This window comes from Diabrotica undecimpunctata, chromosome 7 (genome assembly GCF_040954645.1).
Source record: "Diabrotica undecimpunctata isolate CICGRU chromosome 7, icDiaUnde3, whole genome shotgun sequence".
NCBI classification, from domain to species: Eukaryota; Metazoa; Arthropoda; class Insecta; order Coleoptera; family Chrysomelidae; genus Diabrotica; species Diabrotica undecimpunctata.
The window spans coordinates 24,640,771-24,654,659 of record NC_092809.1 but is presented as its reverse complement, the minus strand read 5'-3'; the positions used below and the strand labels follow the sequence as shown (position 1 = coordinate 24,654,659).

At 31.1% G+C, this 13,889-nt stretch overlaps 1 protein-coding gene across 2 annotated transcripts in view; it reads left to right on the top strand.

The window, feature by feature from the left end:
• The window catches only part of Nup98-96 (nuclear pore complex protein Nup98-96), a 64,059-nt gene extending 50,769 nt beyond the window's left edge, over nt 1–13,290 (top strand). For both annotated transcript variants that reach the window (XM_072536869.1, XM_072536868.1), the window contains 3 exons: nt 307–642; nt 6,454–6,690; nt 7,849–13,290. In XM_072536869.1, coding sequence (XP_072392970.1) covers nt 307–642; nt 6,454–6,690; nt 7,849–8,650 — 1,375 coding nt within the window. In that variant the 3' untranslated portion in view covers nt 8,651–13,290. The remainder of the gene's footprint in view (nt 1–306; nt 643–6,453; nt 6,691–7,848) is intronic.
• Nucleotides 13,291–13,889: the final 599 nt, after the last annotated feature.

Sequence of the window (13,889 nt, the reverse complement as noted above, 5' to 3'; positions counted from 1 at the left end):
TGTACAAAAGACAATGGTTGAACAAGTATCGCGTTTAGTTTTAAAAAATTGCTGCCGCACTGGTCTGCGGTATGCATTTATTTGACACAGCGAAAGTGATAATTATGGTATCTTCTGTACATCTGATATTGTCTCGTTTATTTAGTTATTCTGTTTATATAAAAGAGCCATTTAGTTTTTGCCTAGTTGGCCATATCACAAACTTTTTATTTCTTATATAATATTCTAATCATTATTAGGTATATCTACCTGTTCATCTCTGGATATTGCTTAAGTCAGCATTTTAAAAATGTATTTTATTTTTAGGTTAAGAATGAATACAAATTATGATGAACCTAGTGAAGAACCAGTACAGGAAATCTTTAATAATCTTTCCGTCTTCAAAATAAACGAAGCAGCAAATTTAGCTATAGACAAAAGACTTCCGAATTTGTCATTAATACTGTCTCAATTGAGTTTGACCAACAGAACAAAAATGTTCCTTCAAGAACAGATAGAAAGTTGGTATCAATCCATGAGTTCTAATCACATCAACGAAGATATGAAAAAAATATATCTACTTCTTTCTGGAATTCCTGTCAAAGACGAAGTAAATATTTTTGAGAATATTGACTGGAAACGCGCCTTTGGAATGCACATGTGGTAAGCTTTTTAACATTAATAGTATTGAATGTGTGTCTTATTTTTTGTATTTGTATCTAACAAAGTTACATTAAATTGTGTTATTAATAATATAAAGATAAAATTTAGAGTACAGTAAAACCTCGATATAATGGAGGGGAGGGGGTGTCCGTTAAAGTCGAAAGTCCGTTATATAAAAATATGGTTAAAATAAATAAAAATACTTTTTTTTACTTCATCTAAAAACTTTGTGCAATATATTCATTTGGCTGCCAAAATTATTCCCTGATCCATGGGTTGAATAAGCAATGTTGTAGTTTTTGGTAAAAACATACACCTAAAGTTTCCATCTTCTGAATATAGAAATTTTCAGAGGGGTGAGCAGGAGCGTTGTCTAAAAGCAATAAACATTTCACCTCTTCTGGCGGTATTCCCAATTTCTTCTCTTGAAATTTTCTCACTGAAGGTACAATTTCTTTAAAAAAACCAATTTTTGAAAATATCTGAGGTGAACCATGCCTCTTAGAGCTATAATATGAAACGGGCACATGATGCATTATATCTTTTAAAACTATCTGTTTACCAGATTTGCCAACCATTACAGGAGTCAATCTATGCGATCCATGAGCGTTATCACAAAGCAGTGCCGAGATTCTGTCCTTGCTGATTTTATTTTCCAGAATTCCATTTTTTATATTTGGAGGCTTGTGCGCTTTCAGACAAAGTACGCCATAACAAACCAGTTTCGTCAACATTGTAAATCTGAGATTCTAATAGAATTTCCTTACTTACTTGTATGTGCTACTAATTTTTTCCTAAAATAGTTCACTTTCTTCTTTTGGTGTACTTGAAAAGCTGAAGCTTCGCCGTAAATTCTTTTATTCATGATTCCGTGCCTTTTGCGAAAGCTCCAGAGCCATCCATCACTTCCTCTGAATAATATGTCGATATGATTTGCTAATTTAATTGCAGCAAATTTCAATTCGACTGCTCGGACCGGGATCCCACTAGAACGTTTCTGGCCATACCATTTTAAGATTGTTTCTTCCAGTGAAGTTTCACGAGCCAATTTCATTCGTTTTCTAAGATTGCTGTGCTCTCCTACATCAAACATTAATGCAAATTTATTTATTTGGCTTTTGTTTTTTTTTATGTGCGAAAGTTTGCTTTTTTATGCCATATTGATAACATATATGAGACACAGACGCTCCAGAATCCAACTTCTGTATATTCTCTAGTTTTTGATTGATCGTTAGATTGATTCTTTTCCGTTTGTTCCTATTTAAAGGGTAAGATTTCGAAAATTTTAACTTATTTACTGGCGTTTACTAAATGTGTTCATTCACAACGAATTAACAAGCATTTATTTTTTAGCAAAAAAATATATACATATTACTATTAGAAATGTTTCCTCTTATGCTAAATTTTACAGAAATTCTTTGTAAAATACAGTGGCATGGGACGGGTTAAGCTGTGTAATATTAACAACGTTTTTATTTTTTTTTTACATTTGACCGGATTTTTTGTCCGTTATATCCGAAGTCCGTTAAATAGAGGTCCGTTAGATCGAGGTTTTACTGTATTTTCAAGAGCTCTTAAACCGAGAAAAAGAATAAAACCAAGAATAATGGAATTCTTATGGCAAAAGTAAATATCAAAATATGTTTTATGTATTGTCTTTTATAGCAGATCTTGTGTTTTGGCAAAATTAATAATATACTTCATATACTTTAAATCATTCCATCATCAAATTGTATTAAAACACCAGCAAGATAGCTGAACCCGCTAAGGTTATTTGCACCGTAAATTAAATTGTGTTGCTGTTTGTGACAGCGTCAACGTAGTTTAAAAAGCATTGGATGTGAAATCAATTGATTTCTAATCCAAGTGCAAAATGTAGTAAAATAAATAACACGAAACCCTAAATATTTAATGGGAATAAACAACAATTTTAATTAGAAGTAATTTGTATGTCACGTTTCGATTTTCAATAAAATAATCTGTTTAATTTATATTTCGAGAACGATTTCCAAGGTGAAAATCGAAACTTCAAACATGAGTATTTCTAATTAAAACTGTGGTTTATAATATCAAACTTTGTCATTTGTCAACATCCACTCTTCCAGTTTCACTTAATTTTAAGTAATGGTATTATGTACAATGTATGCATAATTTTACCACAATAGGAAACTTTATTAGATATAACGTAAATAAAATTAACCAAATCTGTAGGCATCTGTTCACAAAGGACTGCATTTTTTTAAAAAGTTTTTCACTGTTTCGGCATTTGTCGAGGCCCATATCTTTCGTAATGTGTTGAAAGCGTTTTGCGTTAAACCTATTCTCCTTCATCATCATCATCTTGGTGCTACCGCCCTTAGAGGGCCTCGACCTTCTCAAACTTTCTACGCCATTCTGTTCTGTCGCTTGCTTGCATTTTCCAGTTGCCGACTCCGATCTTCTCGGCATCTTGTGTTACCTCGTCCATCCACCTCAGCTTTAGTCTACCCCGTCTTCTCATTCCCACGGGTTGCGCTGTTAGAATCTTTTTTATCATGTTCGATTCAGGGGCCCGGGCTACATGTTCTGCCCACTACAGCTTGTAGATATTCTGCAGTTCAAAGTTATATCTACGCCTCCATATTCCGTTCTCACAGACCGCTCCGAATATCTTGCGTACGACCTTTCTTTCAAAAATCGATAGAGCGGATTCATCTGTTTTAGTTAGCGTTTATGCCTCTGATCGATATGTGAGAACGGGGACTATCAGTGCTCTATACAGCCTTATACGAGTTTTTTGAGACATACGTTTGTTAGCTTAGTACTTTGATAGACCATGATAACACCTGTTTGCAATTATAATCGCCTTTTTATTTCCTCAGATGTGTTATTATTGGGGTTAACCGATGTCCCTAAATATATGAACTCTTTGACTGCTTCGAAGTTTTGATCATTGATAATTAAATCTGCGTCAACATTTCCAGCTCTTGTGCTTGTGTTAGTCGCCATGAACTTGTCTACTTTTTCTATTTGTTTGTCCTCCAGGTGTACAGGTCTCCTATTGGTTTTTTCTTTACTTGAGAGTATTTTCGGTTTTTTAGCGTTTATTTTAAATCCAACACTATTTCACATGTTTTTTAATGTGGTCGTTTTATTTTGCATAGCTTGTTTATTTGAAGTTATCAGACAGATGTCCGCAAATTCTAGGTGCTCTAATTTGTTTAATAATCCCCATTGTGACTTATTATACTATATTTGACTAATATTCCGTAGTGTTTTAGTATATTCCACAATATATATATATATATATATATATATATATATATATATATATATATATATATATATATATATATATATATATATATATATAGGGTGGTCCTTAAGTAACTGTACAAACAGAAACCGTAGATTCTGCACTTTAAAATATTACGATTTAAGTCAACTTGCTTTAATAAAATGTTGATATTAAGAAAGATACAGGGTGTTAAAGTGGAAATTTAAAATTTTATTTTTCGCTATAACTTTTACGTTTGTAAATATTTTTGGACACAAATTTACAGTTGGATGCTTTTGAGTAGGATAAATTATAATTTTATACTTACTTTAATGTAACTAATAGAGGGCGCCACATATGTGACATAAATTTGCGATTAACTTTTTTACTCTTTAAGTTAGCTCTATTTATGTTAAAAAATATTAAAGATACATTATTTTTACAAAGAAAAGGTATACTTGTTAGTAACCTGAAAATTCAACCGTTTTTGAGATAAATGCATTTTATAAGTCAGCTGCACAATAATTCTTAGTTTGATATTTGTGCGGTAAAGCACTGAATACCTGTAGATAAGCATAATTCAGAGTTTATTCTTATTAAAATAACTCAAAGATGATAATGTAACATCACAAAATGCTTTGTTATGGGTGCTAAATGTCTTATTGGAGAAAAGATATTTCATCTTCTTCTTTAGGTGCCGTGTCCGTATTCAGACGTTGGCCGTCATCATGTTTACAATTTACCTTTGCTATCGCTTCTTTCTATAATGGCATTGTATTACTTTTTCTCTATTGTAAAATGCTAAAAACCCAAAACATGTAATTTATGCAAGATGGTACACCACCACATTCTAGAGAGAAGGCAGTTAGAACATACTTAAATATAACTTTTCTGAACGTTGGATTGGTCGTGGTAGTCATATTCCTTGGCAATGTGGTGAGATATTGATATAATTATTTAATTCATAAAAAATCCGAAAAGAATACTTATTGTTCATTACATAAATTGTTTACCGATTTTTATTAGGACAAATAGAAACTAGAGCACGGGTACTGAATAACACATATGTGTCCTGTTTCATAATACTTTTGCTATTATCCGATATTGTTATAAATATAGTAAACACCCAGGCAATTTAGTTTAGCATAATATTAGTTCGTTAGTAGATCATAATAGTCCATTTGTTTAAAATCTAATTATAGTTACTCGTAAGCTGCAACGTAATCATATAAATAAGTAATGTCATCAATAGGTTATTCCGTATGTATATAAGTAACCAATGAACGAGATACATCACAGTTTAATACATTACTTAACTTCTGCGACAAATAAGATGTAGTTTCATAATATACCATAAGATTTGGATATGTATCCAAAATAATATATTCATCCATTATACATTATAGCCACCATGTAGCCCCGACTTTAATCCGCTTGATTTTGGTGTATGGAACGCATTAAAATAACGTGTCTATAAGAATCCCATAATATTCGCAACCAACTATGGGAAGAAATAAATAGTTTAGCAGTTTCTTTAGAACCAATGATGGTATTTAATATGAGACGACCTTTTATGGAATAATTGAGAAATGAATTAAAAATGGTGGACATATCGAACACTTACTTTGACAAAAAGTTATGTTATTTAGTTTAACTATTTCTTAATTTGATTTCTAAACAAAATGTTTTGATTATGACTTTAATTTAACATAAAACGTAAAATGTTTGGTATAAAATCCTATTATTCTGATATTTTGTCAAATCCTATTATTAATTATCCTGCTGATATATTTATTTTATTTAATATTTTGTTAACTATTAACTTTAATTAAAGGTATTTTATACCAAAATTCAGAAGTATTAATGTTTTTGTCTATTTTTTCTTCGTTGCCTGGAGTAATTGCCTTGATCAGAATTATGCAGCTGATTTTTAAAATGCGATTATCTCGAAAACTGTTGAGTTTTGAAGTTAATAACAAGTATACCTTTTTTTTTGTTAAAATAATGTGTCCTTAATATTTTTTATCCCAAATACAGGTAACTTAAAGAACAAAAAAGTTAAGTGCAAATTTATACCACATATGTGGCATAAGTGGCGCCCTCTATCAGTTACATCAAAGTGTGCATCAAAATATAATTTCTCGTATTTAAAAGTACCTAGTTGTAAATTTTTATACATAAATATTTACAAATATGAAAGTTATAGCAAAAAATAAAATTTTAATTTTGTACTTTAACACCCTGTATCTTTTTTAATATCAACATTTTATTAAAGCAGTTTGGCTTCAATGGTAATATGTGTAGAATCTACTGTTTCTTTTTGTACAATTACTTAAGGACCACCCTGTATATATATATATATATATATATATATATATATATATATATATATATATATATATATATATATATATATATATATATATATATATATATATGCATACCAGAAATCTGGGGTTATTTTTTATTCTTTAATATTTGTATTACATACATATAAACCAAATCATTCAATATTTATTTTTGAATGTGGAGTATAAATACATTTTTAATTTTAGGTATGTGTCTCCGTCGGGAGCTCCAATTGAAATGGTAATAGAGTTATATAAAAAAGCATTCGAGGAGTACAACTATGCAGAATTGCCAAATCCACCTTATGAATATAATTATGCTGAAGATAATTCCTTTGATCTGTTGTATCACATATTGGTACTATATCAATCAAGAGCACATCGTCTGAGTACTGTTTTGAATTCAGCAACTCATACAGACAATCACCTAGATTACTGGTTAAGGTATATATAACTGCTTTTAAAATATTTTACTTCACTTAAATCTTTATTTCTTAGTTAATATATTTGATTATCAAACATTATATTTCGCAAGATTGTTTATTTAAGATTTTATTTAATTCTTCACAATATTCTGTTTATAAATTACGAATCGCTTGCATATGATAATCTCTCTAAGCAGCATTTTATAACCTTTTCCTATCGACAGATAACAAAATTATAGTAAAACTTTTAAAACCGAAGATGATGAAATCGAAGTTACGATTGTCACTGAACAGGAAACATGCAAAATTCGAAACGTGAATTCATAGCATATGATTATTTTGAAAATTGGTGTGTCCAAGTTTTTTGTTTGTGCTAAAAATAAATAAGATAATGGAGCGGGATGGTAATGCTTGATTGAGAGTTAACTATATTTTTTGACTTTTTTTTTTATTTTTTTTTTGAAATAGACCAGGTCGAATCTGTTTTGAGGTGGATGTAAGGGCCTTCCGATTTTTATAGGAAAAATTTATGTGTTAACTTCGGTAATAACCATCAATAAAAAACATCAATTTTTTTTCTACTTGCTGCACAATAGCAATAAATACAAAAAATGAGGGGAAAACAAATATTTTCTTAATCAATCAATCTTAATCAAGAAAGAAATGGAGAGATGTAGTGATGGAAGATGTCAGAGAGATGGGAATCAGAGATTGGAAGCTGTTAGCTAAGAATAGAAAACGATGGAAATTATCCATCCAGCAATGGGCCTAAAAGGCCTGTTAACGCTGTACATACAACATCAATCTTGTTAATTCACCAATTTTTATTAATATGTAACTGATTCATTGTTGCACAAATTTGATGTGCTATAGATATTACTATGGAATGCAGCTTGATTTTTTTATTATCACATCCAACCACGTGTTCAGCACAAAAAATAATACATATATGGTGACTGCACAAAAAGGAAACATTTTTGCCGGAATTATGATATTTTAAACGGAATTACGATAATATAAAAAGAATATTTGAATATTTTAAATAATAATAATGATAGTATTATTATATATATTATTATAGTATTTTATACAATTGTATTGTAACTTATGTACTAACATGTAACATTTTTATTTTATTGTTTGATTCTAAATTCATAATTTTTATTCTGTATTTTAGTTGGTTACTTCTTCAGCTGTTCCTCTCGTTAGATGTAGGCATAATGGATGACTCTGAAAAAAATAAACTCTGCACTAGTTTCTCCAATCAGTTGGAATCTCTGGGGGAATGGGAATGGGCAATATTAGTGTTACTACATCTCAAAGACAATGCATTGAAAAAAACACTTGTAATGCAAATTTTAGATCGGAATCTTTCTCCGGATGTCGATAAAGAAGGAATTAAATCAGAAAATAATTTAGTTAATAATATGCATATACCGCCAGAATGGATACATCGTGTGAAGGGCGAAAAAACCTTTTTGTGTCAAAGATATTTTGAAGCATTTAATCATTTTGCTTATGCCAGAGATTATTGTAAAGCAAATGACATTCTTGTAGCACATTTACTTCCCTCGTTGTTCATTAACGAACAGTACGACATTATAAAAATCTTAATTAGGGAGATTGAAGATGGATCAACGGACATTGAGCATTGGAATAGTGAAGCTGGTCTCTTTAAAGATTTTATAGAACTTCAAGAAAGATATGTTTCTGCTAGCGATAATCTCAAACTACAGATGAATTTACAGAATATCAGTAACAGAATAGCCAATTTTGTACCTAAAACAAATCACCAAAAACTCTGTATTGCCGAAATGTCAAAAAGATGTGCTTCAGTATATAAAGAATTTTGCAAGAAATCTCAATCGAATCTTTTCAGAAATTCCTATCTAGAATTTATAGAAAGTTTAAATATGCCGCCAGAATTTAAACAGAATGAAGCTTTATATTCAATTAACGAAATAGGGGCTAAGTGTTAATTTTAATTTTGTTGGTGTGTTAAAACAAAAAAAAAACGATTTTTTTTTAAATTTTATATGAAAAGAGTGAATAGCCAATAGTGCCATAAATTTCATATTACCGCAGAACTTGCAATAAATATTTTAAAATGTAAAAATCAACTGAATATACTTATATTTGGAAACTATTATCTCCAGTTATCTTATTTTATCGAATTGTAAGGTTTTTATCAGCCTAAAAGTTTTGTATATTATTGTATTCATTAAGCACAAACATTTTACTTCCAAGCATTTCTGAAAATATAAAAAAAATAGCAACAAAAGTTTCTTAGCTGTTTTTCTCTGATATTCAGAAAAGCGTCACTCTAATACTGAAGGAGTGTAATCTGTGTGATAAAAATACCGAGGGTTGGGATTTTAGACCCCTTGCATAGACTGACATGTATATAACCTGACTTAATGTTTACAGTTTGTTTAGTACATTGACATATACCTAGGCTGCGCGTTGCAGTTCTTGCATCTCTTCCCATTCATCCAGTGCGAAAGGATTTTTAGTTATCAATTTATATATTTTTTAAAATAATTTGAAAATATAGATAAAGATACCAGGTAATTATATCTATAATTAAGTATCTTCTAGAATATAATTCATATGTCGTACATGGTAATAAATACTTAATAAGTTCAATTGCCTTTTATTATATTTTTAAAGATACTCACATTTATTTTCAATATTTACGTACAGATTTAATAATATCTAATAAAAGTAATACAGTAAAACCTCGATATAACGGACTACTTGGAGGGAGGGGGTGTCCGTTAAAGCCGAAAGTCCGTTATATAAAAATATGGTTAAAATAAATCAAAATACTTTTTTTTGAAAATATATATATATATATATATATATGTACACTGTAATTATATATATATATATATATATATATATATATATATATATATATATATATACAACATACAAACAAAATTCTATTTAAGTAATTGTCTTCGAACATTCGTCGTGAAGTGACGTTGCTGTGGATATCGACGCGCTTGCTGTTAGTAATCCCGTTTTGAACAAGTTTCGTTTGCACTTTCCATGTTTGCTGTTTTTCTATGATCAACTCCCTAAAAACAGTTTAACTATTGGATGAATAATCAATAAATGTTGTTAGATCGTCGAGATGCGATCTTACCTCTGATAACTTCATTTTTAAGAGTCTTGTTTTGTCGTCTTGTTTGCTATCTTTACTTCCGTCCTCATTTTTAAGGTTCATAACTTCATCTGCTATTTCACTTTCAGTTATGATGTTAGACCCAGGGTCACTTTCATCTACTTCTAGCGATTGTAAAACATCTTCCTCAGCTACATGTTCTCCGGCATTATTATGTATTGTCCTACAGAAATTAGTAACTTTCAACCCTTCTAAATCTATGTCTGCATCTTGGCCATCAAAGAAATTCTTCCAACCATTCTTTTAATGTTTGCCCTTTCACCTTCTCCCATGCTGCAGCCAAATTAAAAATTGTTGATTTTAAATTGTAAGACCCTAAGTTTTGCGCTCTTGTATCTTCTGCATTATCTCCATCGTACAATACAACCATTACTTCGTCTAAAAACTTTCTGCGATATATTCGTTTGGCTGCCAAAATTATTCCCTGATCCATGGGTTAAATAAGCGATGTTGTATTTTTTGGCAAAAACATACACCTGCAGTTTCCATCTTCTGAACGTAGAATATTTTCAGAGGGATGAGCAGGAGCATTGTCTAAAAGCAATAAACATTTCACCTCTTTTGACGATATTCTATTTTGACGATAGAGCTATAGTATGAAAGGGGCATATGATGCATTATGTCTTTTAAAACTCTAGGTTTGCGAGATTTGCCAACCTCTACAGGTGTCAATCTATGTGATCCTTCAGCGTTAGCACAAAGCAATGCCAAGATCCTGTCCTTGTTGATTTTTCTTCGAGAATCCGAATTTTTCATATTTGGAGGCTTGTGCGCTTTCAGGCAAAGTACGCCATAACAAACCAGGTTCGTCAACATTGTAAATCTGAGATTCTAATAGCATTTCGTTACTTACTTGCTATATTTGCTACTATTTTTTGCCTAAAAGGTTCTGTTTCTTCTTTTGGTGCAGTTGAAACTTCGCCGTAAATTCTTTTATTCATGATTCCGTGCCTTTTACGAAAGCGCCAGAGCCATCCATCACTTGCTCTGAATGGTATGTCCATATGATTGGCTTATTTAATTGCAGCAAATTTCAATTCGACTGGTCGGACCAGGATCCCACTAGAACTTTGTTACCCATACCATTTTAAGATTGCTTCTTCCAGTGAAGTTTCACGAGCCAATTTCATTCGTTTTCCAAGATTGCTATGCTCTCCTACATCACACATGAATGCAAATTTATTTTTGTATTTGTTTTTTTATGTCCGAAAGTTTGCTTTTTTATGCCATATTGATTACATATATCAGACGCATGTGTAATATTAACAGTATGTTTTTTATTTTTTTTTACATTTGACCGGATTTTTTGTCCGTTATATCCGAAGTCCGTTAAATAGAGGTCCGTTATATCGAGGTTTTACTGTATTGATGAATATTAAATTTATAAAAAAAATCAGTAAAAGAATTGAACCTCGATTATCCACATCCGAAAGCAAAGACAATACTCCGTCGCTACCTCTCTCTGTTACGTCAAACATTACTCCCCACAGGAGGGTCATGTGGTAGATAAACCCCAGCCATTAGAAAGAGATGCAAGGACTGCTCGCATCTTTTTTCTCTGTCGCACTGGGGGAACGGTTTTAGATTGCAACGCGCAATCTAGGTATTATATGTCTTTGGTTTAATAACAATTTTAACACAATTTATTTATAAACATATAAACGTTTATATTGATAACTATAATGACATGGACGTCACGCATTTTTACGATTTGCAAAATAACTGAAATTCCAACCATCGGAATATAAGGGTAAAATCCACAACCTACTTTAATCAGAATTTTTTTAGATGACTCGTTATTTTGTGTGCTAGCAATCTGTATTGCTAAAAGAAGATTTTTATTACTCTTTACGTATATTAATATCTATTTCTTCGTTAATAATCAATTTAGTATTTTTAAGGCGGTTATTTTTTAAAAATTCTCGTCTAATAATTATTTTATTTTTTGGTTGTTTACATGAAATTTAAAAATTATGGTTGAATTAATGCTTTTCTGCAATTAAGTGGTTGGCCTATGTGGTTAACCCAACAACAAAAACACAAAAAAGCTTACACTCGAAATATTAGAAATTAATTACCTTAAAAATATCTACGCCCAAGAAATAGAGAATTGAGAGGGCATCTTTTATCATTAACAGATATTTAAGTAAACAAAAAAGCAATAATACCTTCTTTTAGGAATACAGATTATTAGCGCATAGGAATATTTGATTTACAACTGTCATTCTTCTGAGGAAACTGATATTTCAACTAAATATGAAAATTGATTATATTCTGAAAAATTATAAACGGTGTTGTTTTATGATAGGTATATTATTGAATATGGATTTACATCAAGTAGCCCCCAATTTAATAAAGAATAGTGGTATCATTACGTTTGGAGCCATTATTGCGTAAGCAGATTTATTGAAAGTATTTACCCCCATCTGTACTGATCGAGCCATTCAACATCCTGGGGCTCTAAATTTTGAATAATGCATGCCCATACTAGCCATACTAGCACGACGAGGAGCGACTTTATGGATCTTCTCGATGTGACGATTTAGTGACTTAACGGAAGCATGATAAAGACTACACGTTTTGCATGTTCGACTTAATATCTTCAATTTTACCATTGAACAAAAATAATCGTAGAGCACTTGCAAAAAATCTTTGAATGAAGCATTTAAGCGTAGAGCTAAATTGACTGAAAGATTAAGAAATAGCCCTCCATCGTTCAATACCAAATCATCAACTTTTACTGTGTGTTTTACTTTTACTGGTGATGGGAGAAACCTGTTGTCTAGTAATCTAAATAGGCCACTTCTTGGACGACAGCATTCTATATTTTCCATTTTGAAGCAAGTATTGGCTTTCACGCACATATTCTGAATACCATTTAATGTCTGGGAAATCAGGAAGATCTTGTTCCCCTGCCCAACATATTTTGTAGTAACATGATAGCCATCAATTTCCATTGAACTCCATACTTCAGCTAACACATTTCCTGCAAATCCGAAATTGAATATTTCCAAATATTAATTCATTGTAACGTCACGTTAATTCAAGTGAGACCCAAAATGGTTATGAGGAAATATCAAACCAGCCAGTTCACGACTAAGAGGAGCCACTCTGCGCTCTACTCTGTTATACGTTATATGAGTAAAAGCAATAGATGAACTATGTTTTCAACTTCAGATAGCGATGCATGTTGTTTCAGAATATCCAACGGCTTGTGATTGTCCTAGCATACTGGAAGTGGTTTTGATACCCGCATAAACTGATAGTATTTCTTTATACTCAGCTCAGCGATTACCTAGCCGTTATCAGGCTATTTGATTCTATATTCAATGGGCATTTGATCTGGTTCAAGTATGAATGACTACGTTCTCCAAATATTGAATTGATGTTTCAGCGAAATTGCTATCTAAGTGGCTTTTGTGGTGATCAGTCTGAGCTCGAGTGACCGTCGATATGTGTCTTCGTCCCTCTGCAAAATTAGATTTTCTGGAAAGCAAACGAAGATATATCCCACTTCGACTAATGTTAAATTCTATTTTACCTAATTCTTGTCTGAGTTCATCGAGAGTTTACTCTAGATGTTCCACTGAAATTTACAAATTGTGTTCCTATTACAAAATTATAAGGTAGTATCATTTTATAAATATAAATTATTTTTCCGTTTTGCTAAAAAAAGTAATAGTAACTTTTGTTGACATTGATACGTTGAGGTAAGAGGTCTAGGTTGACATTTCTAGAATGAACTTTTTTACAATTTAACAATAGGGCTTGTTCTCTCTTATAAAGTTTAAATTTTATAAATTTATTACTGATAGGTGTAACATGAAGAAATCGTTTTTTATAGTTATTGTCTAATAATTGTATATAGTTTTAAGTTTAGTCCATTAAACGATACTAGAAGGTAAGTTCAGTTCTTAATTAGTAAGTAACCTGTAGTGTTCGATAAATCTAAATGAAAATTTGAATTATATAGGGGAGAGTAGGGTAAAGTGGAATAGCTAAACTTTGAAATTAAATAAATTTTACAT